This window comes from Papio anubis, chromosome 19, assembly GCF_008728515.1.
Source record: "Papio anubis isolate 15944 chromosome 19, Panubis1.0, whole genome shotgun sequence".
Lineage (NCBI taxonomy): Eukaryota > Metazoa > Chordata > Mammalia > Primates > Cercopithecidae > Papio > Papio anubis.
In genome coordinates, this window is record NC_044994.1 from 71133851 (window position 1) to 71161419 (window position 27569).

Consider the following 27569-nt stretch of genomic DNA (forward strand, 5'->3'; position numbering starts at 1 on the left):
ACATCATTTAAAAGTGGCTTGATAAGTAAATAGAAGGGAAACACCAGTAGCATAAACGTATTTTGTACATGCAGATTATTTTGGAAAATATGTTTTCAATTTCTTTCGTTTTCAAATTTGATTTCTTTTTTTTTTTCTTAAGCTATATCCTGATAGCAAATTACCATTTCATAATAAAATACAGTTCTGTGGAGGTGGCATTATTTGATGGGAGACGGACGCCCGGCAGTCAGGACAGTGTGTGGCTTTTACCCTATCCAGATGGCGAGATCATTACCTCCCACACGGGACGTCTTCCCTGTGTTACTTCTAGATGCAGGGCTGTGGCGCTTGCGGTCCTTTATTCTAGTAAGGCTTCCATAACCAAAATGTAGGCTGTGACTTTACATCAAGATGAAAAATTCCCAGATTTTAAAATGTAATTTTCTTCTCTGAATATGAACATTGAAAGTGTAAATGTAAAACTAGACTGTATGTATTGCTGTTGTGATACTGGTGTGTGGCCATATTTGTTTGCTGTCGGTTTAGGTAGTTAGCATCATATAACTTACTTGAATTTTGTTTAAGAATATTTAGTGTAATAAGAGCATACCTTTTTTTTTTTTTTTGAGACAGAGTCTCGCTCTGTCACCCAGGCTAGAGTGCAGGGGCACGATTTTGGCTCGCTGCAAGCTCCGCCTCCCGGGTTCGTGCCATTCTCCCGCCTCAGCCTCCCGAGTAGCTGGGACTACAGGTGCCCGCCACCATGCCCGGCTAATTTTTTGTATTTTTAGTAAAGATGAGGTTTCACTGTGTTAGCCAGGATGGTCTCAATCTCCTGACCTTGTTATCCGCCCGCCTCGGCCTCCCAAAGTGCTGGGATTGCAGGCGTGAGCCACCGCACCTGGCCAATAATAGCATACTTTTAAAGAGGAATTTAAGAGAAATACATTTTAAAAATATATGTTTATTTTACAACAATATTCACGAAGCATTTTCTCTCTCGTGAATACATGTACACTTAAAAAGCATTGCCCTTGTCCTTCACGAGAGATAGGAAGAGGACATTATGCTATGCATGCAAAAGAAATGTTGAAGAGTTGACTTGTGGCTGTTTCTGTGCTAATATTTTCTACCTTTCCAGGAGTGTTGTTAAATGACATGTTAAAGATGTAGTTGAATAAGCTAGGCATGCTGGATGCAACTGTAAACCCAGCTACTTGGGAGTCTGAGATGGGCGGATTGCTTGAGCCCAGGAGTTTGAGACCAGCCTGGGTGACATAACAACACCTCATAAATAAATAAATAAATATTAGAAGATGTAGTACTTTCATGAAAATTTAGAATTATTTTGTTTGTGTATTAATGTTAAGCACTGAAAGCAATTAATTGATTACAGGACTTCTTTGAACTTGTACTTTCAATTTTTTATAGTCCCTTTTTTCTTCTATTTTGCAGGGCCTTTGCACTGCTGTTCACTTGGATTGAGCTTGCGGACCTGTTTGTAACACTGAGGATATCTAAGGTATGAATAATGAACAGTCACTTATTTGACAGTTGTGTTTTCTTTTTGTCTCCCTGCACAGGAAGACAGTGACCCGCCCGTTCATGAAAGTCTCAGCATAGAAAATACATTGTGGGCAAGCACCGTTGTTGCATCGGGTAAGGAAAGCATTCTCCTCTGAGTGTGGTTGCTCCCGGATAGATGATGCTTTGTTTTGTCCAGGGACTCCAAACAAGTGTTTCTCACAGTGCCCTGAAATCTTTAGGGACCTTGCTAAATGCAGACTACAGCTCAGTGGGTCTGAGACAGTCCTGGGAGCTTGTGGTGAGGCTTGTGCTGCTCCTCAGACACTGCACGTGGTTCGCAAGGCCCGAGACAGGGAGAGGTGATGCAGCCTTTGTGCAAGAGTATAGGGATATTCTGTTCGTCTTTGACCTGTTTATTGACAAACTTGTCAGTGTTCCTTAATGAGAGACGCTACAGAAGCAGGAATGGGTTGATGTTGATGCTGGTGCCAGTAATGGGGCTTAGCAGCAAGGCGCCCTGGAAGAGAGTGCTCGAAAGGTGATGGCAGCCCAGAATGTGAGGCTAGATTGTCGGAGCTATGTCTTCTCAGCGCTGCCCAATACTGGTAGCCCTTCTCGCCTGGATGCCACTCACTCCCCGATGCATGTGCATGGAGCACCTGTTCTACACCAGGCATGGTGATGTGGTCTGGGGCAAGGCAGTTACAGATCCTGTCCTCAGGGAGCTTATGGCTTTGTGGACAGAGATTAAGAAGGTGATCTAGATAACGTTACTGTGCAAAGTATCACAAACAAGTACAGAATGCCATGGAAGTTTTGTAATTAAAGAAGCTTATAGGCCAGACACGGTGGCTCAAGCCTGTAATCCTAGCACTTTGGGAGGCTGAGGCGGGCAGATCACAAGGTCAGGAGATCAAGACCATCTTTGGGAGGCCGAGGCAGGCAGATCAAGAGATCAACCATCCTGGCTAACACGGTGAAACCCTGTCTTTACTAAAAATACAAAATATTAGCCGGGCGTGGTGGCAGTCATGTGTAGTCTCAGCTACTCAGGAGGCTGAAGCAGGAGAATGGCGTGAACCCTGGAGGCAGAGCTTGCAGTGAGCTGAGATGGCGCCACTGCACTCCAGCCTGGGTGACAGAGCGAGACTCTGTCTCACAAAAGAAAATAAGCTTATATAGACCAGGTTTAAGGGCAGCTTTTCTGAAGAAGAAACATCTAAATTAGATTTAAAGAATATGCAGATGTGGCAGGATGAGACGGGCGGCAGGAACAGTGTGAGGACCATTCCTGCTAGCAGCCTGCTACCAAGAGACAGTACTTTGAAGAAAAGGATCCAAGGGCCAGTGTGCCAGGCCCATGGAGAAGGCAGGTGTCACACAACGGGGCAGCTTTGTGTGCTTGTGTTTAACTGTTGGCCTGCGCTATGCAAAACTATACAACGAACTTCAGGAGGACTACACGTGTTAGCTTTTTGGAGGATAGAATTTGAAAGAGGATTAATCTTATCCTAGTGTTCTGTGTCTTTAAGAAATGCTTGGTGGGTATATGACAGTTTTAATAGGTGACAATTCTGTGGGTGTTTGCTGTTACTTATATAAATTACATCTGTGTATGATATAAATGCTACATATGTGTGTGTGTATATATAAAACATACATATATAAATTTCTCAACATACAAAGAGAATAAGGACAGTTTTCCATGAGGAGACTTCAGAGGTGAGCAGGCCAGTTTCTGGGCTCTGTAGGCCTTGAGAAGGACTTCATGCCAGGAGGATTCTTCCGGGGCGGACACGTGGACCCTGGGCTCTGTAGGGGTCTTCACGCCATGGGCAGGCACATTCAGCCGGGGAAACCTGCCCTCCAGCTGTCTTCATGCTGCTGCCTTGGCATTGCTGAGAGGCATGAGTGTTGCCAGCCTCTCCGCCAGGTGGTGAGTATGGTCAGTGCCGGTCTGGCCTCATGCTGAATGACTGCACTCAGGAGGTGTGTTCCCTCTGCCAGTTACCGTAGAGCCAGGCCACACCGAGACCAGAATGGAGTCCAGCTGTGCCTTCCCCTGAAGCCAGTGTCCTTGAGTGCTCGACTTTCAGTAGTTACACGAAAGCATTTATGATACAGGACTCAGAAGCTGACACATGGGGAGAAAGCTTACATTTTCCATACGTAGTTATTGCAGCCTATTTCTTCCATCTCACGATATTTATTATTCTTAATTAAGGATCATTCGTGAAGATAGTAATGCTTCTCTTTTTAAAATAAATTTCATCTTTTTTTCCTGGGTGCTGTGTAAACGTGTATTAAATGTTACTGATCCCTAGTACTGTTGATTTGTGGCCCTTCTCCTGAGGGAGACTGAAGTTGCTCGAGCTAAAGGCTTTTGAGACATCCGATACAGTTCCCTAAACCAAGTTTTGTCTCCTGACCTCGGTTCTCTTGATGACCTTGGCAAGTGGACCCAACCAATTGGACGCGAATTAGGCATTGTGACATGCTGGTCCCATCCTGCCCATTCTGTTCTCTTTGCCATCTAACATGCAGTGTTGTGTCTTCCTAGTGGGCATGAAGATGGCTTTAAAACCATCCACTCGGCCGGGCGCAGTGGCTCACACCTGTAATCCCAGCACTTTGGGAGGCTGAGGCGGGCGGATCACGAGGTCAGGAGGTTGAGACCATCCTGGCTAACGCAGTGAAACCCCGTCTGTACTAAAAAATACAAAAAATTAGCCGGGCGCAGTGGCAGCGCCTGTAGTCCCAGCTACTCGGGAGGCTGAGGCAGGAGAATGGCGTGAACCCGGGAGGCGGAGCTTGCAGTGAGCTGAGATCCGGCCACTGCACTCCAGCCTGGGAGACAGAGCGAGACTCCGTCTCAAAAAAAAAAAACCATCCATTTGAGAAGCTTAATTAAGGTGCCTTTAATGTTAGTTTGTATTCGAACATCTTTAAATGTAAGCTTTTTCTTTAATTACAACTCTTTTAGTACATACATATCTTTATTTAAAAGCCTTATTAATGTGAACAGTTACCACATTCTATATATTTACCGCACTGCTATGTCCTAAGGAATGTTTGAAAGACTTTAAGATTTCCAGAGTAACCTAAGCACTCTTGCATTCTTTGTAATTGATTACAAGTTGAGAATTCCTTTTACTCTTATGCTTTAAAAGTCGTATCTCAGTTGAATTCAAGTTGACTCTGGAGGGAAGTGAACTTGGCCCTTCCTCCCCGTCCTAGAGTTCTCAGTGCATGGGAACCAGGACTCAGATTAGACACAGACAGGCGACCCAAGGCAGGACACAGGGAGCCTGCTGTGCTGCCTGAGGTTTCACTTCCCATGTGGATTTAGAACACTTATTCTGTAAAATGCAGAATGGAGTCCTGGAGAACTGTTGTGTTTACTGTCATGATGAGCATAGAAAGGAGTGTTCCTGATACTCAGCTGTCACAAAACTGGAAGGAAAGCTCGGCTCCCTAAGGCAAGGTTGACAAAAGTGTGACGGGGCCGTCAGAGGGCCATCCCTGGCCATGTGGACGCGCACCTGGGTGCGGGTCTCCTTGTCACTCAGTGGGCCAGCTACGTGATGTCTAGACCTGGGTGAGGGTCTTCTGTGTCTCTGTGTCTCGGCCATGTGGACTCTAGACCTGGGTGCGGGTCTGCTGTGTCTCTGTGTCCTGGCTGTGTGGACGCTAGACCTTGGTTGGGGGTCTGATTTGTACTCTGTGCATCAGTTTTGGTCTAGGTCGTTTACATTCTGGGGCTCAGTTCATGGTCTTCATCAGTTTTCTTGCACTTGGTGCGTGATTGGAGTTGTATATGTAGTGCTCAGTGTCTGCCTTGCTATCATCGGGTCCAGCCCGGGAGCACCTGCCCCAGTGAGCAGTACACACTGGGGTTCTATGGAAATTGGCTCCTGGAGGGCATCTGCGAGTTGGAGTGTGTTCCAGAGGCTGGTGTATGTGGTCCTGCCTGCTTTTGCTAATGGCATCTAGCAGGTTTTGGGTGTATAATTGAGGGTCAACAAATACGTTGATTTGTTAATACCTCTGTCTCTCATTAGACATACATGAAATACGTGTTGACTTTTAGTAAGCATTTCACATCATTTTGATGTTTTAGTTTAAGGCCATTAGTTGTTTTGTTAAAGTGGTCTAGGTTTTATATTTTGTGTTTTTATGTAGTTTTCTGTGAATCATCTTAATTTGAATTTGTGAGGATTGGTTGATTATCTGCAAATTAAACATAATATATCAGTGGTTAAAAATAGCAACTAAAAGTGTTGCAATAGGCCTGTCATTTGAAATATTGAGTGGACTACTTGTTTTGAAGTGCTGGATTATGTTTTGTGATATAAACTAGAAACGTTTAAATAAAGGAGAGTATCTTTTTCTACAAAATTTGACCTTGTTAGCATTCTTTGTCTTGCTTTGCATCATGGAAGTTATTTGCTTAAAATACAACTGTAGTCAATTAGAAGGTGGTATAATTTTGCATGAAATTTTCTATATAGCATGTAGCAAAGAAGGCACATAATAACTAAGGGAGTAATTATCCTACTCACATGAAATTGTGATTGAACAGAAGTTGGACATAATAGAGTTGGACTGTAGAATGACTTACAGACTGTCCACATAGTAGCCTCTTGGAAGTAGGCTAAGTCTCAAGGGCCCTAGTCACGGGGTCTGTGGAGTATAGGAGTAAATGTGGTCATATTTTATGCCTCCCTTTTTGGACCCAAAGCATCTGAATATTTTATATTAATTTTTACCTGTAGTCAGTCTGAAGTGTCCAGTTACGGATCAGGCAAATGTAATCCACTGGCTTTGAAGATTAAGTGCTCCTAAATCTTTTTAAATGTTTTCTTGGGATAAATGGAGTTAAATTTTTGATTTAATGATGAATACTGGACCACTACCATTTTTAGGGTCCTGTTAAGAACTGGTTTGTTGTTGTGGTTGTGGTTTTAATCCACCAACATGATCCTGAACTCAGATCTTTCTGATGTAGAAGTTTCTCCAGTTGGAGCCCGTTGTGAGGGAGGTGGATCTTGATTTTACACTGAAAATATGGGTTAAAGTTTTGGAATTCTCCTGTTTAAGTATTTCATTTACTGAGAAATCTCTGTGACATTTTATATTTGTCATACTCAGTCTCCCGTTCTCTTCTGAGACACAAAATGAGTTGGTCATGTTTTGTTGTCCTCTCGTGTCTCATTTTCACAATCCACAGTTAACCCCTTTCCTCTATTTCTTTTTGCCGTGTGTACAGGTTTTACTCAATCTTTTAGCCTATTCTACTTCATAAGTACATACCCTTTGTCAAAGAGAATGGAAAATGTTCCAGATATTTCTGCACTGATACTATACGTTAGATATTAAAAAGCATGACAGTCAGAAAAATTCATTTAATCTAATTCTAGTAAGTAGTCATTTTTCATGAGAATCAAGTGAGAGAATACTTATGAGAGCCTTTAGCAAACTTTAACAGATTATACAAATATTGTACCAGGACCTCTGTTAAAAATGTATAACGTATGCCTTGTCCTTTATCACATTGAATTTCGGCGCTGTACATTGTAAGGCCACTCTAGAGTCCACTTGGTTCATCAACCTGCTTTCAGATCAGGGGTTTCTAGCTTGATTAATTCTTGCAAAGACTTCTCTGAGCATTGCTCATTCTGTTAATGTTAAAAAATAAGTTAATTTTGCAGTTTGCCTTGTTACATCATTGTGATAATTTAACATTAGTGGGATGTTTATAGTTTGATTTAGTTAAACTAGATTGGCAAAACAGAAAATACTGATCAGGTAATATTTAATATTTAGCTTCACTGATGTAAAGTAATTCTATGATCTCTTTTTGAAAGCTTTTTATAGTATTGTGTTATTATGTATTTAATATTTCCCTGCAGAGTAAGTATAGTCATCTAATCTCAGAAGTTTGTGTGGATGATAATAATAAAGATGGCATTTGTGCATCGGGGAGCATGTGTTCCAGGTGTGAGCTGGCCTTGCCTTTCATGAACTTTACAAACTGAAGCCTCACACTTTCTCAGTGGCATTCAATTAAAAGAGAAATATATATAATCCCTGCACATATCCCTGCTGGGGAATACTTCATATCTTCCCCGTTCCTAGATTTTCTAGAGAGGAAGGTGTAAGCTATTAATGTACAATATGTTAAATATCAAGGTTCACAAAAAGCCGAGAGTTCGTATCAATCATCTTTACTTCAAAGAGCCTGTTGTATGACACTCTACATTTTACATGTTAAATTAATGTGACATCAAAGAGTTTTTGTGTAATTATTATAGTTAATTCTGTAATGGTAATTGCACATTATGTGTATGTACTTTCTTACCTTAATTGTGTTTCTCACCTTCAAAATTTACAAAAAATTAAGGATGAAAATTAGGAACATAAATAATATATAGCTGTAGTTGCAGAAAGAGACTCCCATGATTTTTAATACTGACATTCTAGAGCTAAGTGCCCTTTAGCCTTTGCAATCTATCGGTCATACCAAGGGTTTTTTAAAAATTCTTTTCTCTTGAATTTAAAAATTATTGTTATCTTTTTGACATGTATAAAAAAGAGTAATAGCTTCTGTAAATGCAAAGTCAAATACTGTTTTTTATAATATTTCTATTTTAATTGTATACATTTTGAAATATTAGCAAAGACTGTCACTGATATTTAGTAATACTTTGATCTTTACAGTGGAAATACATTAAAAGAAACTGGTTCAACTGGTACCATCTTTATTTGAAGGTCAAAGGGCAAGTTTGATCAGTTAAGAATTTAGCCTCTTCATTGACCTTCAGTGATAGAACCACCGTTTCAGTAGACAGTAGTGAAAGGCCATTGTCATTGTCTCTATTGTCAGTGAAAAGAATGTTAGTACATTTCCTAATGTTATATGTAGGTACATTTGTATTGCTTAACAAATCGTTTGACATTTTCTAAGGCCATTTTTAAAGCTGAGATTAGATTTTCTTGAATTAGCCAAATTAAATACACTGTTGGATAAATTTATATAAAATAGTGTGATAATGCTTTCCATCAAAACAATGAATTAGAAAGTGTTATCTTTTACTCATCTGTAAAGTATTTCTATAAGGACCACTTTCATGTTTTTGCAGGTACTGTAATAGGTGTTGTCATTTATACTGGAAAAGAGACTCGAAGTGTAATGAACACATCCAATCCAAAAAATAAGGTAGGCTAGATTGAGGAGCAACTGCTTTAACGAACTTGTTTTTCCTTTCAGCAAGAAAGTCTGCATAGTTCTGAAAGCTCATTCTTTTGGCTTAAAGTAGACTTTCGAAAATGTTGGTGATTTACCATATGAATTCTCTGTGTTTATATAACAACATTCTCATACTGGCGAATTTCCAAAAGTATCGTTGCTTGGCTAATCAGTTTTATATGTGTCTTAAATTTTCATGGTTAGATACATAATTTGCCCGTAATTTGACAGTTAATTGTGGCTAATTTCTTATCTTCAGTCTATTTATTTTACAGTTTGCACTCTTTTATGTTGATAGTTCATTTTAAAATAAAGGAATCTGTATTAATGTTTTTATAGTATTTAATTTGATGTTATAGTATTAAGCCAGTTTTATTTATTTGCACGTCAGAAGAAGCATATTGAAAGCCAAAGATTAGTTTTAAAGACTGCTTGATTATATCGTGAATTGATTATATTTCTGAAATTGTTATTTATGCATCCAACATGTGTGTAAAATCATTAACAAAAAGTCTGACTCCTCAGTAGTTGCTATCATCGTGATACCGTATATGAGATGAATTCACAGTATGTGCTAATGTACAGTTAATGAGAAGCTCTTCCTAAGTATTGATTTTACTCATTTTTATTTAAAATGTAATTTGTGTGCATTTAGATGAAACAAAAAATCCTCACATGGATTTATGCCTCACTCTGTGGATAATTAATAGTGAAGGTTATCTTTTGCTGTCTTTTGCTGGAAGTCTTATTACAACACAGTGGAAATCAAATAATTCTTTGAAAAGATAGGCCAAGTGCAGTGGCTCACGCCTCTAATCACAGCACTTTGGGAGGCTGGGACAGGTGAATCACTTGAGGCCAGAAGTTTGAGACCAGCCTGGCCAACATGGTGAAACCGTGTCTCTACCAGAAATACAAAAATTAGCCCAGCATGGTGATGGGCACCTGTAGTCCCCACTGCTCAGGAGGCTGAAGCAGGAGGATGGCTCAGACTCTGGAGGTGGCGGTTGCAGTGAGCCAAGATCGCACCATTGCACTTCAGCCTGGGCAACAGAGTGAGACTCTGTCTCAAAAAGTTTGGGCAAGATGTATTCCATTTTCTCAGGTGAATGTTATTTTAAAAATGGTTAACTCTTCAAAAATTAGTAACATACCACCAACCGTATGAAGCCCCAGGCCATTTGCAGCAGTAAGTAGAGTGAGGCCTTCTGTGTCGATTGTTTGCTTTTTCACTGGGGCTTGCCTTGAGAATGCCCTTAGCTGTGCACTCGGGAAATCCAGTGTGCATCTCCTGTACCTGACAGAACTCCAGATATCTGTGTGTAACATGTTTGCTAAAGTCAAAGAAAAATGCTGCGTTACTACTGAGTATAAATTCTAATTGTGGTAATGGGGAAAGTTCTCTCTTTAGACTTGCATTGCAGTTTAATTTGCATTTCAAATATATTCAAGTCAGTAGTTCTACAATAGTATTAAAATTATTTAAAAATAAATTTTTAAAGTAATCATATATAGAGTTAGAATCACATAAGTATTTATACGTGTTTTCTGGTAAGTGCTATGTTATTTCTTTCATGTGAGCAAAACTAGAACATCTTTTTTTTTTGGAGATAGAGTCTCACTCTGTCGCCCAGGCTGGAGTGCAGTGGTGTGATCTTGGCTCACTGCAGGCCTCCAACTTCTGGGTTCAAGCGATTCTCCTGCCTCAGCCTTGCGAGTAGCTGGGGTTACAGATGAGCACCAGCCCACCTGGCTAATTTTCATATTTTTAGTAGAGATGGGGTTTCACCATGGCGGCTAGGCTGGTCTCAAACTCCTGAGCTCAAGTGATCTGCCTGCCTCAGCCTGCCAAAGTGCTGGGATTACAGGCGTGAGCCACCGCACCTAACTACAAAACTAGAATATTCTAACGTATGTACAGTTCTAGGATTTTTTTCCCTAAATCTTTTTACTTTTGCATTTATGATATTTGAGGGTAAATTTAATTTTAAATATGAATTTAAAATCTTTAAAGCTACACTGCCTTTTACTGTGACTCCTTTTATAGCCCACCTTTTTCTTCAGTTCAACTTATTTTCTGTCATTTTTTCCTCAATTCAGTCTCCACTTTATTATTTCTTCTCATCTTATACACCTGTTATTTTTGGCTTGTCAAGCTCTTTACTCAGGGTCTTGGTTCTGAGTTGGAGCGGCCTCTTAGTTTTGCAAGCACGGTTTGGAGTGCAGCCCTGGAGCCTTGCTGCTGGGTCTGTGTCCAGGTCTTGGTGCACACTCGTGTGTCACTCACCCTCTTCACCCTCCCCTCTCTGAAGTGGGGTTGGACTCGCGGGGTTGCTGGGAACAAGGTCATGCTCATCTACACGTTGCTCTTAGGAAGGAACTTGCCACGTTGACAGATTCTCAGTAAATGTTACCTAAATTTTTATTTTTCTATAAAATGAATGGTTTTCAGTGGCATCATTTTTCAACCCAACCCCGATTGCCAGTCAAGAAATGGTTGTTTTGTAACGAGTTTGTGCAAGCCACTAGGTTCTGTACTGTCAAGCTACCACATGGCCTAGAAATTCTTCCAGTTTCCACTGTGTGTGCATTCCTTCTCTCCCTCTTCTTTTCTTTTCCCTGTTCCTCTCTTCCTCTTCTCCTTTCTTAAAAAATAGCCTTCTAAATTTGCTTAGTGTTGGCAGAATATACATCATAATTGAAAGGACGTCTTTTGACTTTTACAGAATTGGATTTACTTCTTGCTGCTGACGATGTTAGCTTTTCAACCTGATGTAAAAGTGTTCTTTCAGTGACTGGTATCTTCCTGTTGCTTAATACATGCTCAGTTAGGGATTCATGATAGCAGTTCTAGCTCTGGCTTGGAGAGCATTGACCACCTGGTGGGCACTTTCCTAAAACTTTACCTGCTTTATGTCTTGAATCCACACGACAACTCCCGGGAAGAAGAGTGTTCCCGATTGTAGAGCCGGGGAGATCACAAGGCGTGGAACCGTGACGCGTCTCAAGACAAGCACTGCTGATAGTGAAGCTCCTGAGGAGATTTTCCTTAGACTTGGTGTTTAAACATCCAATTAAGGCATAACGTCACAGGGAAATGAAATATAGACTTAAATAGTTCTGAGTGTTAAATGCTAGTTTTACAAGAATAAAATTCAGGACAAGGTTTTGAGCAAGCTACACTGAGCGAAAGATAACATGTAATTTATCCAGGGAAAGCCTCGGTGTTGATACATGTTGAGTGGAAAAGGATTGTGACATTGGTCTCTGAACAGAGACGGGAAGGTGGAAATTATTATTTATTATTTATTGCTGGTACATTATTTTCTGAAGACGACGTTGTGGTGTTTTTCTTTTGCTTAGTAAACAAGCAAACTTTTGGGCTTCAGAGAAGGCTGGTGCAAACAAAACGGTAAACATGTACAGGGGAAATCTCATCTCATCATTTACCTGAGCTTTGGTGGATTTCTTCAGGTAGCAAAAATGTTTCTAACACTCAATTCTGACAGCTCTCTGAGTAGAAGCCATATTGGGACATTGATACATTGGAGTTCATTGTCAGCAGAGGAATTGAGCTGGAAATACATATTTTTGAATGAGTAGTGGGGTTATCAGTCAGGATGGGCTGAGTCCTGCTGTGATAATAAAGTGCCTTACACTCCACAGTGGCTCCCCCAGCGTTGTGTTCCTTGTGTTCCGGGTCCGGCGCAGGCTGGCAGCTCCTGCTGCTTGTCATGTGTTCCCCATGTCCTGGGTCCGGCGCAGGCTGGCAGCTCCTGCTGGTCATGATCCCTCAGGGCCCATCTTGGAAACACATTTCCATGACCACTGGGATAAGAAAATACTGATGTGGCCAATTACATACTGACTGATTCTTAAGGCTTTGCCAGCGAGCAGTATGGGTCACATCTCATTGGCCAGAACAATTAAATGGCCTTGGCCAAGTTCAAGGAGTCAGGGAATTGCACTTCTAGCTCATGTGCAGAAGGAGGGAGAATTGGAAACACTTTGTGAGCAGCAACGCCATGAACAAGATTTCCCAGGGCTTTTACTCAATGTACAAAAAAGAGGAACCTTACAGAACCCGGAAGAATACCAATATTTAAGGGATAAGCAGAGGAAGAGAAACCAGGAAAAGAATAATGAATGAGGAAAGCATTTTAGGGAGTGGCTAGTAGTCAACAGTGTGCTGGGGACAGAGAAGGTCATTTGGAGTGAAAAGTGAAAAAGAGGTTAGTAATTTTAGCAACGAGGAAATCTTGGTAAAATTAAAACGGACAGTATGTTTATTAGGGTGGAACTCAGGTGCAGTCACAGCTGGAGAACTCTTCCAGGAGTTCAGGGGAAGGAGAGAGTGCTCTGTTGAGGGAGCCAGGTCCAGGGCGGGGGAGAGGAAATTCTGAGCATATTGAGCAGGCAGCCCAAACCATGTTGGCGCCTGTGGTGATGAGAAGTGGACTGATTGTACTGTAAGGGAAAAGATTGTGTTGATTTTGTTTTTTTTTTCCTTGGTGAGAAAAATCCTTATCACAAAACTATTAACGTTTTTAGTCAAAGAATAGAGGGTCTTATAAATAAAAATATTAATTCTATGGAAGAATAAGTTTAGTGGGCATCCAGTAGTAATTTAAACATAAGAGGATAAGATTACTGCAAAGAAAATCATATAGTATTATATGGCCACCACAGGAACTATGACATTACTTCTTTCATTTGTAGAAAATATTTACAGTCAATCAGTGTGTCACTCTTTCTGTCTCCCTCCCCTCTTCTCTTTCTTTCTCCTCCCTCTTCTTCCCTCCTTTTTTCTCTCTTTTCTTATCTTCATTACAGTGTGTATAGCAGGACCCTGACAATTCACAAAATTGCTTTACGTTCCTAAGGTTAAAAAATGCTTCAGTAAAGTCTGATACAAGAAAGAAGTTAATCTTAACAACACTTTAGGTAGTGAAATTGATGCAACATGGTAAGACTTTGAGACAGTTCTTGAAGGGATCAAGAAGGACAGGAGCCTAACAATTTAGGCTCATACCTTGTTGGCAATGTGCAGGACCCAGCTGTTGTTGGGAATCTGTAATTTAAAATGGTGCCAGTAACCAGGGTATGGCTGTTCTGGGTCTGATGTTCAGGAGCCCCAGTGCAGAAGCAGAGATGGGCTGCTGGGCTGGTCCAGAGGTTTGCAGGTGGATGTGTCAGCAGAGAAGGCAGGGACAGCTAGTCGTGATGGTGGATGGCAGGTGAGAGGGCTCCTTATGGACAAGAAGTTTTGGAAGCAGAGTAGTTGTTGGTGGTAAGATTTGGAGTACAGTGATGAAAATGAGTTGTTGAGGTTCGGAGGCTGTTACAGACACTGGATTATCTAAAATTATAAGCTTTTGTATAATACTTTGGAGAGCTTCGTTTCCTTCTTACAGATATTTTCTGCCAGGTGCAGTGGTTCACATCTGTAGTCCTAACATTTAGGGAGGCTGAGGCAGCCAGATTGCTTGAGCCCAGGAGTTCGAGACCAGCCTGGGCAACATGGCCAAACTTGTCTCTACCAAAAAATGCAAAGATTACCTGGGTGTGGTAGCATGTGCCTGTAGTACCAGCTACTCTGGAGGCTGAGGTGGGTGGATCGCCTGAACCCAGGAGTTTGAGGCTGCACTGAGCCATGATTGCACCACTGCACTCCAGCCTGGGCAACAGAATGAGACCCTGTCTCATTAAAAAAAATAATAAATTAATTTTAAAAAAATCTAGCCACTATTGTAGATTGTATGTCAAGGCAAATTGAGCATTATTTCACATTTTCTAGGTTTATCCAGTAATTGATCTTTATTCCATATTCGGCTGTCCCTTTCTTTCTCTTTCTCTTTTCCTCTTCTCCTCTCCTCTCCTCCCTCCCTCCTCTCCCCCTCCCTCCCCTCCCTCCCTCCCCTCCCTCCCTCCCTCCCTCCCCTCCCTCCCTCCCCTCCCCTACCCTCCCCTCCTCCCCCTCCCTCTCCTCTCTTTTCATTGGGAGCTCTGGGATGTCATGCCCTCTTGCTGGGCCCTGCTGCCTCTGACTCACTCTCTTCATTTACAGACCCTCTTGTGTCACTTTGCCTCAGCACCTGCAGAGTCTTCTCCTGTTGCCTTCCACTGTAGGTGTGGCCTAGACTAGGAAGTTCCTGGGATATAATTGCCTTAAAAATCATCCACATAATCCCTGCTACATAGAATGGTTAAGCGAGTAGACATTTTCCAGTGTGTTGCTGTTCCCTGACTCTAGCAGAGGGTGTAAAGCCCATAAGACTGCGTGGCTGAGACCAGGCCTTGAGTCCTTGGTACCTGTTGTTACCATGTGCAAGTCCCAGTGCATGTGCAGAGGCAGCAACACAGAGAGCCCTGGCGCTCCCTGTTGGTCTTAAGCCTCTGATGGGCCCTCACCACCTCTACCACCGACTCCCCTCGAGTCATCCCAGCCCCAGCAGAGGCTTCATGTCCTCCTGCAGGACATGAAGGAGCGTTCTCAGCTCCGTCTGGAAGAGCGCCAGCCTCCCACAGCCATCTGCTTCCACAGATTCAGCTGATAAGGAGGACTTGCCCCATCTCAGCTGCAGATTCCCGGAGGAATAGTGTGTGTTATACTTTCAAAACTGTCAGGCTGGGCGCAGTGGCTCGTGCCTGTAATCCCAGCACTTTGGAGCCCAAGGCAGGTGGATCACTTGAGCCCAGGAGTTCGAGGCCAGCCTGGGCAACATGGCAAAACCCCCTCTCTACAAAAAATACAAAAATTAGCCAGGTGTGGTGGCATGTGCCTGTAATCCCAGCTACCCAGGAGACTGAGGTGGGAGGATCACCTTAGCACAGAAGGTGGAGGTTGCAGTGAGCTGAGATAATACCACTGCACTGCAGCCTGGGTTACAGAGCCAGACCCTGTCTCAGAACAAAGAAACAAACAAAACTCCACCTATCCTCCCAGTTAAGTTGATGGATGTTAGGTATTTAACCAGTTTTATATAAAGGTGTTCTTTTTTACTTTTTTTTAACTTGTCATTCTTCTCATCTAATATCCCCAAATTTCTTTGGCCTTTTTTTTTTTTTTTTTTTTTTTGGCCTTTATTTTGGTCATTCTGTTCTTTAAAAAAGCTGCTTTTTTAAAAAAAAAAAGAAAAGAAAAACGTATTATGAAAAATTTTAAATGTACAGAAAGCTAAGGAGAAAAACATCACTCAAATCCCTAAACCCTGAGTTCAACAGATGTTTCCCGCTTGCCTGTCCTGTAGTTATGGGTACTGTGCTGCTTTATCCTAAATATGCACTTCTTCCAAAAAATAATTTGTATTTATCTCTTAGTCTTTATCTTTTATTTTTTTAGGCAGGCAGAGACCACCAGCCTGCCCAACATGGTGAAACCCCATCTCTACTAAAAATACAAAGAATTAGCCGGGCGTGGTGGCAGGCGCCTGTAATCCCAGTTACTTGGCAGGCTGAGGCAGGAGAGTTGCTTGAACCCAGTAAGTGGAGGTTGCAGTGAGCTGAGACCACACCACTGCACTCTAGCCTGGGTGACAGAGTAAGACTCCATCTCAAAAAAAAAAAAAAAAAAAAAGACACTTTGGCTGCTGCCTGAACTCCCTTTCTTATTTCTGTGACGCCTGGTTGTCACCACAATCTGGGTGAAGTGGTGTGTAGAGGGTGGCCCCATGTAGGCAAGGTCAGCAGCACAGCTGCCTGTATTGATCCCATCCCCTGGAATGGGACCTGAGGACACAACTTCCTGGTTCCCCTCCCTGGACTTTTGAAAAATGCAGCATGTTTTATCCAGACTTGAAGGTAAGAATAAATCCTTCCGTTTTGATAGATAGAGGAAAATTCTGAGATTAAAAGGAATTCTTAAAGGTGAGGATTAGAATATTTTCCCGCATCCTAGTGCTTATGACAGAGATTTAAAAGAAGATGGAGTCTACTCAAAGTTTGAAAATTTTAAGACTAAACAAAAATTTTTATTACTAAGCAATTACTGTTATAGTAGTATTTGGTGAAAGTTCAAATTACAAGGACTACAACTTGAGTAATGGACTCGTTTATAAAAGCTAGCCTCAGACATATTTAATGATATGAGACTTGATTACATTTAAGGGAGAAAAATTCTTGTGGAGGTTAAGGAAAAATCAATTGTGACAGGTTGCCATTTTCATGCCATTCATAATAATCAGTTACTCAGAGCAAGAACATCAAGGATGAAATGATAATACAAATTGCTTCAAGCAGTTATTGTAATCCCTTGGGTATATTGACTTGTGTTTCTGATAAAAAGATGCTTTCAGATGTCTCACTGGCAGAGAGATAGGTGACATGAGCCATTATGTGAATTAGAGCTGGTGCTTGTTATCTGAATACTTGTCGAGACATTTTGAGATCATAGAACAAAATAGAGCCAGCTGTGGTATACTTTGCAACTTGAAATATCAAAGCAGTTTTGGAGACTAGCTTTCTTGTTTTAAAAAGGATAATTTATTAATATTTTAAAAGTTATATTGATTTATATTAAAGGATTACAATAAAATAATTTTATCTTGTTGTTGCATACAATCATAGAATCCCTTAATTTTTCTAACAGTTGCCTTCTTGTAATAAAATATTTTAGAGTTTAAATACTTATTTTAAAATGTGCCCATGTGCTTCACCAAAGAGCTACATGTTGTAGAATATATTAGTAGTATTGCAGTAAATCAACAGAGATAAAAAGGCTCTTGGAATGCTTTTTTTTTTTTTTTTTTTGATAACTGTTGTTAATATTCACGAATCATAGTGTTTCAGTTCCTCATCAGGAAAAGATTAACTAGAAAACAAACCCACCATGACCTAATTCCATAGCTTCTAGACTAGACCCAGGGTGGCTCTTCAGGGTACATTAGCACAGCCTTCACTTGCGTAGCCGGCACACTTAGATATGACAGCTGCTCACAATTAGAAGTTGTAGTTCTTCATCTGTAGTGTGAACATAAACTTATAATTTCAGGAAAGCAGTAAAGAAACAAAATGCTAAGTGTTGAAAAAACAGTCCTACTGATAGCATCTGGGGCATGAGCTCTATCAGAATGTATAGCAGATATGTAAACTAGAAAACTTAGATATTGTCCCTAAATTCCCTTTAAATATGAATTTAATTAGAAAACAGGTGCTCCAAATAAAAAACACAAGCATTTTTATTATTTGAAGTAATTGATTTGTGTCACAGGAAAGACTTAGCTTTACATAAAGTTCTGATTATTTGTTGCATATTAAATAAGAACTATATTTGACAGTATCTCATCATTTCTAAGCAGTACAGCTAAATTCTCTGCCTTCAGTGTCTGAGTGACCGTTCGGTCCCACAGTCGTAGGGCGGTCACTGTCTTCAGTGTTTGAGTGACTCTTTATTCCTAGGGCATCTTTCTGTCCTCCGCCTCTCCATTGTCCTCACTGCCTCCTCCTATGGCAGCATGAATTCTGCAAGGGCTTCTCAAGCCCTTCAGCTTCCCTCCTTTCTGTCAGCCTCATTCAGAGTCCATAGTGCAGAGTTCAAGCTCCTGTCATTTCTCACCCAGATAGCGACGGCGGCCGCTCTGCCACCCTCTCCCCCTTCTCCCTCCATCGTGTTTTGCACGTCACAGCCTGAGTCATGTTTATGAAATGTAAGTTTGATATGGTTCATTCTTTGGCTAAAACTGTTCAAAAGATTTCCATTGCTCTGTGGCGAGCCCCAGCATCTTCATTGTGTTCCACAGTTGCTTTACTCTTCATGCGTTTTTCTCAGACTGCTGTCTTCTGCACTCTTGGGGCTTGGCCACAAAGACTTGTCCCCCATCCATGGCCACCACAATGCATCCTGCCTTTCTGTCTCAGCTCTTAGGAGAGATGTAACAAAATGTGCAGGTAGATGTCGCCTCTTCCACTGAAATGTTGGCTTCTTGACTTTGAGGACTCTGTTTACCTCGGTATTCTGGTGCCCTGCACAGGGTCCATGCTTAGTGAACAATGGTGAACACGAGTCAAGCCATGATAACGGTTTGCTTACGTGCCTCCTCTTCCACGAGACTTCACCTGCCCTGGAGGCAGGAGCTGGGCCTTACCCCTTCTTCTGTCCCATGCTGCTCACCCACAGTAGATGGGGGACAGCCTACACAAGAAGCCAGAAGAGGATTTAAAGAGGACTCGCATGAAAATAATGCACAGTTTGTGTGGGGGAGGTGGACCTATCTTTAATAAAAATGGAAACTTTGCAGTGCTCTACAGGATAAATGCTCTGGTAGTGTAGAGACTGTAGAAGGCTATGAAAGGAGTGCACATTGAACACCCGCTGTGTGTTGGGCCCTGTATACCAGGCACTGACCAGACGCCCGCTCTGCATCGGGCCCTGTATACCAGGCACTGACCCGGACACACAAGCTCTCGTCGGGCCCTACCAGCACTGACGGACGCCCGCTCGTGGACCCCTGTATACCAGGCACTGACCGGACGCCCGCTCTGCGTCGGGCCCTGTATACCGAGCACCCCAGCCGGAAACGCCATCTGCATCGGGCCCTGTATACCAGGCACTTCAACCGAGGACGCCAGCTCTGCGTCGGGCTGTATACCGAACTGACGGGCCAGCTCTGTGTCAGGCACCGTATACTAGGCACTTCTTGCATTGTCATATTGTGACTTGTGGTTTTCTCTTTTTTCAGTGGGTTATAACCTGTTACTATCCTTGATTGACCTTTACATTGTCCCCTTTCTGACGTTTGCAAGCCCTTTAAGCTGGCTTCTCTGTCATATTATCATGAACCCATCATTTTTTAGTATTTTTTTATTCCTACTTCCACAGACAGATGTTCCAGACTCATCTTGTACTTTCTTTGCTCCAGCCCTGGGCTTGGCTCTGGGTTCCTTTTAGCAAAAAGTGCTGTTTAGAAGTCAGGTTCTGGGAGCTGGGCTTGCTCATGTGTACTGCGATATGCTGTTTCCAAGTCCTTGCAGTGAACAGGCCGTGTGTGTGTGTTAATGCATGGGTAAGTGGAGGGATTGATGACGGAATGGATGGTGGGCAGGTGGATGAATACGTATGGGTGGGTGGGTGAGTGGGTGAATCGGATGGATGGGTGGGTGGGTGAGTGGGTGAGTGAGTGGGTAGGTGGGTAGACAAGTATATAAGTGGATGGGTGGATGGATGATGAATCCAGGGGTTTCTTCCATTTTTTTGTTCCCACATTGTAACTCCTTCCCTGACAGTAAGAAACCGGTTTATTATTACACTGACTATATTTACTAATTTGAGCAATCCCTTGCCTTACCAGCTGGTGACCCTCTTTACATCCCTCAGCATCTCACCCCAGACTCCCTGACTGTTCTCCTTCCTCACTGCACATGGGCTCCAGCCCAGTACCTGGCTCTGTGCCTTCTCAGGAAGTTTTAATTGCTCTGCCCAGGCATGTGTGTGCATTGTGTTGAGAAAGCAAGACAGCAACACATGGAAGCGCCTATTCTCTCGTTTTTAAAAATGGTTTCCTTTCTTGAGGGTTAAAATCTCATATTTGTTCACTTTGTATACATTAGCCAAAGCTCATAATGAGATAAGACAAAAACGTTAGGCATTTGATAAATGCTGATTAACTGAACACATGAATTCATCATTGAATCAATGCAGGACATATTAGAGCCACTTAAATCATTAGCCCAAAAAATAGCCTTTTAGATGAGTATGGAATAGTATTTGGCTTCAATTGATTTAAGAGAAATTATCGTCAGAGTATCTCAAATTCTCCTCTAGTGATAAATTTTGCTTGATGAGCAGAATTTTTTGCACATCTGCTGTACCAGACTCCTGTGCCTATAGAACAGACAGAATTCACTGTGAGAGAACTTTTATCTTTCCACAGAAAATACTGGATAAATACAGGGGCTGACACAACATTCTTTACATGGACTTCCATCTCCTCAACTTCCGCTGTACCAAACTTGTGAAGCCAAGGGAAAAAATCGCTGAAGGATGCACTACCTTCCTTTCTAAATCTGTTATTCAGTAAACAAAATAATCCCTGTTTAAGGTGATTGCCTGTTGCATCTGTCATTGGTTGGGGATTAGAAATAAACACAGTCTTTAAAGAGATTATAATCAGAAGTGGGAAGTCATAGTTACATTTGTCTTCTGTCTCTTTCCCTATATTTTGCACATAGTAAATAATAAATAATGATTTACTTAAGGTGTGACTTGCTGTTCTGGTATCAGATATACTATTTTTGGCTTTTAAAAATTAATTTTCTAAATTAAGTAACCTCAAAGTTAATGAACGGATTAAAGAAGCTGGCCGGGCGTGGTTCGCCTGTAATCTCAGCACTTTGGGAAGTTGAGGCAGGCAGATCAGTTGAGGCCAGGAATTTGAGACCAGCATGGGCAACATGGTGAAACCCTGTCTCTACTAAAAAAAAAAAATTAGGTGGGCGTGGTAGGGCACACCTGTGGTACAAACTACCTGGGAGGCTGAGGTGGGAGGGTCATTTGATCTTCAACTGGAGGTTGAGGTTGTAGTGAGCTGAGATCGTGCCACTACACTCCAGCCTGGGTGACGGTACAAGACCCTGTCTCAAAAAAAAAAAAAAAAAAAAAGTAGCAGCTCGGCTACAATTCACACTTACGACTTCTAAGTTGTATGACCAGATTTCTCTTGATATTACTGTTGGTGCTGATGTGAAATATAATGTTTTTTTTCAGTACAGTACTGTCGATAACTCACACTAGCATGTTACATAGAATTATGTAATTACTAAAACTGCACCATGGGCACTCTCCTACCCCTACAAAATAAAGATGTAAAATCAGAAATAGAAAGCAAACCAAATATAACAGTACCACATAAGGTTCATTAACCTGTGGAAATGAACAGCTTGTGTATGATACAATTGAGGGAAGGATCTGTTTTGGTTGAATATTCAGTCATTCAGGCAACAGTTTTCTTAAGTTAAAGTCAATAATTTGTTTGTTATTACAATTACAAAAATTGTTTCATAGCCTTAAGACACAGACATGGTCTGAAACACACAGTATAGAGAGCAGAATTTTCATAATGGATCAATTTAATATGTTTTTAATTCCAAACAATATAAAGAAAAATGACTGCTTCTCAGGCTTCATTTCAGTCTCAGACGAGGCGTTTGTTTCCCGGTCCTTTGGAGAGAGGCAGATGGGTGTGTTACCGGCGGCATGGGCACACTGCCGTCTTCACAGACATGTCAGGTTACTGCTGCATGTTTCTAGATGCAAGAAGAAAACCAGATTGGCAAGTTTCCTTGCATTCTTTAATCAGTAATCATTTCTCTTTCAAATTACATTCTTAAACATTAGCTTTCTGGATAAAAAAAAATCATAACAATTTTAAAGATAATTTATGGATGCTAATAAGCTGAAACAAAATTAAATGAATTCTTGGACATTTGAAAGTATCTGTGTTACTTGTATTTGCATAATTTCATTTAATATACACTTTGAATCATTTTAAGGATGTTTGACATGCTAGGTTGTAACTACATGTCCTGTTTTTGTCTTAAAATTGAGTTTAGTGCATTAAAGGAAAAAAGGAACTCAATATCTGAATCTACTTTTTATAAAATGAAATTTATAGATATATCAGGAAAGATCTTTGTGTAAGTGCTAAGACCGAATAAAGTGTAGTTTAATTATTTTCCCACTTAAAATGATGTAAGTAATTCAAAGAATATTTAAAAAGTTACTATTAATATCATAATATTAGTTTTCTATAATAAAGTGGAGGTTTCCTTGGCTGGAAGTCCTAACCACAGCAATCAGACAAGAGAAGGAAATAAAGCACATCCAGATTGGTAAAGAGGAAGTCAAACTGTCACTGTTTGCTGATGACATGATCGTATGACTAGAAAACCCTGAAGACTCATCCAAAAAGCTCCTAGAACTAGTAAATGAATTCAGCAAAGTTTCAGGATACAAAATTAATGTACACAAATCAGTAGCCCTGCTATACACCAAACAGTGACCAAGCTGAGAATCAAATCACAAACTCAACCTCTTTTATAAAAGCTGCAAAAAAAAAAAAAAAAGTAATACTTAGGAATATACTTAACCAAGGAGGTGAGAGACCTCTACAAGGAAAACTACAAAACACTGCTGAAAGAAATCCTAGATGACACAAACAAATAGAAACACATCCCATGCTCATGGATGGGTAGAATCAATATTATGAAGATGACCATGCTGCAAAAGTAATCTACAAATTCAGTGCAATTCTCATCAAAATACCACCATTATTCTTCACAGAACTGGAAAAAACAATCCTAAAATTCATATGGAACCAAAAAAGAGCTCGCATAGCCAAAGCAAGACTAAGCAAAAAGAACAAATTGCATGGTACTGGATAAAAACAGGCATATAGACCAATGGAACAGAATAGAGAACCCAGAAATAAAGCCAAATACTTACAGTCAACTGATACCCGACAAAGCAAACAAAAACATAAAAGTGGGTAGAGGACACCCTATTCAACAAATGGTGCTGGGATAATTGGCAAGCCACATGTAGAAGCCTCATCTCTCACTTTATACAAAAATCAACTTAAGATGGATCGAAGACTTAAATCTAAGACCTGAAGCCATAAAAATTCTAGAAAGTAACATTGGAAGATACCTTCTAGACACTGGCTTAGGCAAAGACTTCATGACCAAGAACCCAAAAGCAAATGCAACAAAGACAAAGATAAACAGATGTGACATAAACTAAAAAGCTTCTGCACAGCAAAAGAAATAATCAGCAGAGTAAACAGACAGCCCACAGAGTGGGAGAAAATCTTCACAACCTATACATCTGACAAAGGACTAATATTCAGACTCTACAAAGAACACAAGTCATCAAGAAAAAAACCAAACAATCCCATGAAAAAGTGGGCTAAGGACATGAATGGGCAGTTCTCAAAAGAAGATCCACAGATGGCCAGTGAATGTATGAAACAATGCTCAGCATCAAGAATGATCAGGGAAATGCCAATCAAAGCCACAGGGCAGCACCACCTTACTCCTGCAAGAGTGGCCATCATCAAAACCAGCAGATGCTGGCGTGGACGTGGTGAACAGGGAACACTTCTACACTGCTGGTGGGAATGGAAGCTAGTACAGCCACTATGGAAAACAGCGTGGAGATTCCTTAAAGAACTAAAAGTAGATCTACCATTTGATCCAGCAATACCACTACTGGGTATCTACCCAGAGGAAAATAAGTCATTGTACAAAAAAGACACTTGCACACACATGTTTATAGCAGCACAATTCACAATTGCAGAAATATGAAACCAGCTCAAATGCCCATCAATCAATGAGTGGATAAAGCAAATACACACACACACACACACACACACACACCATGGAATACTGCTCAGCCATAAAAAGGAGCAAAATAATGGCATTTGCAACAACCTGGATGGAATTGGAGACCATTATTCTAAGTGAAGTAACTCAAGAATAGAAAAGCAAACATCATATGTTCTCACCCATAAGCAGGAACTAAGCTATGAATATGCAAAGGCATAAGAATGATACAGTGTACTTTGGGGACTTGGGGGAAAGGGTGGGAGGGAGGTGAAGGATAAAAGACTACACATTGGATACAGTGTACACTACTCTGGTGATGGGTGCACCCAAATCTCAGACAGCACCATTAAAGAACTTACTAATGTAACCAAACACCACCTATTCCCCAGAAACCTATTGAAATATTTTTAAAGTGAGTCTTTCTTTTTTTTTTTCTGAGATGGAGTCTCACTCTGTCACCTGGGCCGGAGTGCAGTGGCGTGATCTCAGTTCGCTGCAACCTCCGCCTCCCGGGTTCAAGCGATTCTCCTGCCTCAGCTTCCCTAGTAGCTGGGACTACAGGCGTGTGCCACCACACCAGGCTAAATTTTTGTATTTTTATCAGAGATGGGGTTTTGCCATGTTGGCCAGGCTGGTCTCAAACTCCTGACCTCAAGCGATCAGCCTACCTTGACCCTGCAAAGTCCTGGGATTACAGGCGTGAGCCACTGCTTCTGACCACAAGTGAGCATTTTGGTTTGAAAGTGTACTGTTTAGATTCAGGAGGCCACATCTTAAAGGAATCAAGATAGAGCTTAAAGTCTAAACAGTAGGAAAGAAAGAGCGAGCACAGTCCTAACTCCTCTTTGTAGACTTCCCATCATAGCCTGTGTTGGGAAAGAGAGGAAGAGGAATTGGAGAAGCAAGAAAGGTTGATGTGGGTGTGGGGCTCTTGCCTCTCTTCACAGGATGCTCGAGTGAGGTGTGGAAACAAGATGACTCTGGGAGATGGGCAGCTGGAGAGGTGAGCCGCAGACCTAGGTTGCTGCATGGTATCTGCAGGCTTAGAGGGCTCGAGGCAGCCCCCACACTCCCCGCTCCCCTCGCACTCCCCGCTCCCCCCACACTCCGCGCTCCCCCCATGCCAGAGAGTATCAGAAGTTTATGTGTCCCTAAGAGGGGTGCAGACTGGAGCAAATCAGGCCAGTGGAATGCAAAGCAGCTTGGTGGTGAAGAGCGGATGTCGTCTAGCGTCGTAGGGAGACACTTGGGGGCTGCATTTTTGGGGCTTCAGGGGGACACTGGTGAACTTTACATGCAGGAATCTTACCAGTTCAAAGGGAAGCTCCGAGAAAGCTCCCGTCCTGGGTCTGGAAGAACGAGTAGTGTGTCCCCTGTAAAGAGGGTCGTTGCTCAGGGGAGAAGACCTTACCAGGTCTGTCCCACCTGGGGGAAGGAATTCTTTCACTCCAACGCCTTCTAGTCTTCCTGTCTCAGCTAATGGTGTGGGATATCGTTGGGGGAGCCGAGAAACACTTGTGAAGGGTAGAGTGCAGCGGCACAGACCCATTAAACAGATTCTGATCTTTGACAAGCCTGACAAAAACAAGAAATGGGGAAAGGATTCCCTATTTAATAAATGGTGCTGGGAAAAGTGGCTAGTCCTAAGTAGAAAGCTGAAACTGGATCCTTTCCTTACTCCTTATACGAAAATTAATTCAAGATGGATTAGAGACTTAAATGTTAGACCTAAAACCATAAAAACCCTAGAAGAAAACCTAGGTAATACCATTCAGGACATAGGCATGGACAAGGACTTCACGTCTAAAACACCAAAAGCAATGGCAACAAAAGCCAAAATTGACAAGTGGGATCTAATTAAACTAAAGAGCTTCTGCACAGCAAAAGAAACTACCATCAGAGTGAACAGGCAACCTACAGAATGGGAGAAAATTTTTGCAACCTACTTATCTGACAAAGGGATAATATCCAGAACCTACAAAGAACTCAGTCAAATGTACAAGAAAAAAACAACCACATCAAAAAGTGGGCAAAGGATATGAACAGACAATTCTCAAAAGAAGACATTCATACAGCCAACAGACACATGAAAAAATGCTCATCATCACTCGCCATCAGAGAAATGCAAATCAAAACCACAATGAGATACCATCTCACACCAGTTAGAATGGCAGTCATTAAAAAATCAGGAAACAACAGGTGCTGGAGAGGATGTGGAGAAATAGAAACACTTTTACACTGTTCGTGGGACTGTAAACTAGTTCAACCATTGTGGAAAACAGTGTGGCGATTCCTCAAGGATCTAGAACTAGAAGTACCATATGACCCAGCCATCCCATTACTGGGTATATACCCAAAGGATTATAAATCATGCTGCTATAAAGACACATGCACACGTATGTTTATTGCAGCACTATTCACAATAGCAAAGACTTGGAATCAACCCAAATATCCATCAGTGACAGACAGGATTAAGAAAACGTGGCACATATATACCATGGAATACTATGCAGCCATAAAAAAGGATGAGTTCGTGTCCTTTGTAGGAACATGGATGCAGCTGGAAACCATGATTCTCAGCAAACTATCGCAAGAACAGAAAACCAAACACCGCATGTTCTCACTCATAGGTGGGAATTGAACAATGAGATCACTTGGACACAGGAAGGGGAACATCACACACCAGGTCCTATTGTGGGCGGGGGGGAGCAGGGAGCATTAGGAGATAATAGCATTAGGAGACATACCTAATGTAAATGACGAGTTAATGGGTGCAGCACACCAACGTAGCACCTGTATACATATGTAACAAACCTGCACGTTGTGCACATGTACCATAGAACTTAAAGTATAATAATAATAAAAGAATTAGAAATCACCAAGAGTAACCTTTATGGGTTACAGGTTTAACCCCTATAAGGTTAACCCATATATAATCCATGTAGGGTTAAATATATTACTATCACTTAATGATGATGATGACATACACCTTTTTTTTTTTTTTTGAGTGTTTTTGTTCCATGTACCATGCTAAATAATTATTATCATCATTTAATTGCCGAGGAAATTTAGGCTTAGAGATTATGCAGCTAGCCCAAGATCACATCCAGTATTGGGATTCAAACCTGCATCTTTCTGATGACAAAGTATCATTATTGCCTTTTCATTAAATATTTTATAAATTTAGTTACTAGTGCGAGATTAAATGGAAATAAGCACTAATAAAATAGTTTAAAATTGTATACTTACAAAAAAGATTTGACTACCTAATAACCCATGTATGAAAACTATTCAGTGCCAACAACGTGCAAAAAATATAAATAAAAGAGCCACATATCAAGCCAAAGCAATGGGTGGGCTGTTTCCATTCTTTTATGTGCAAATGGAATAGGATGGAACTTAAGAGAACAAACTGATCTTTTTTCTGTTACTAGTTCTTCATATGTGCTAAAACAAAAAACCAATTGTCGGTTTTTTAGTGCGCTGTTTAATT

General features: G+C 41.4%; 1 protein-coding gene across 15 annotated transcripts in view; it reads left to right on the forward strand.

The window, feature by feature from the left end:
* ATP9B (ATPase phospholipid transporting 9B (putative)) overlaps positions 1-27569 on the forward strand; it is a 287191-nt gene that overhangs the window by 126626 nt on the left and 132996 nt on the right. For all 15 annotated transcript variants that reach the window (XR_002518773.2, XR_002518774.2, XM_009192938.3 and 12 more), the window contains 2 exons: positions 1566-1641; positions 8652-8728. Coding sequence is in view for 13 of the 15 variants with exons in the window: in XM_009192938.3 (XP_009191202.2) it covers positions 1566-1641; positions 8652-8728 (153 nt within the window). In the remaining 2 variants the exon portion in view is untranslated. The remainder of the gene's footprint in view (positions 1-1565; positions 1642-8651; positions 8729-27569) is intronic.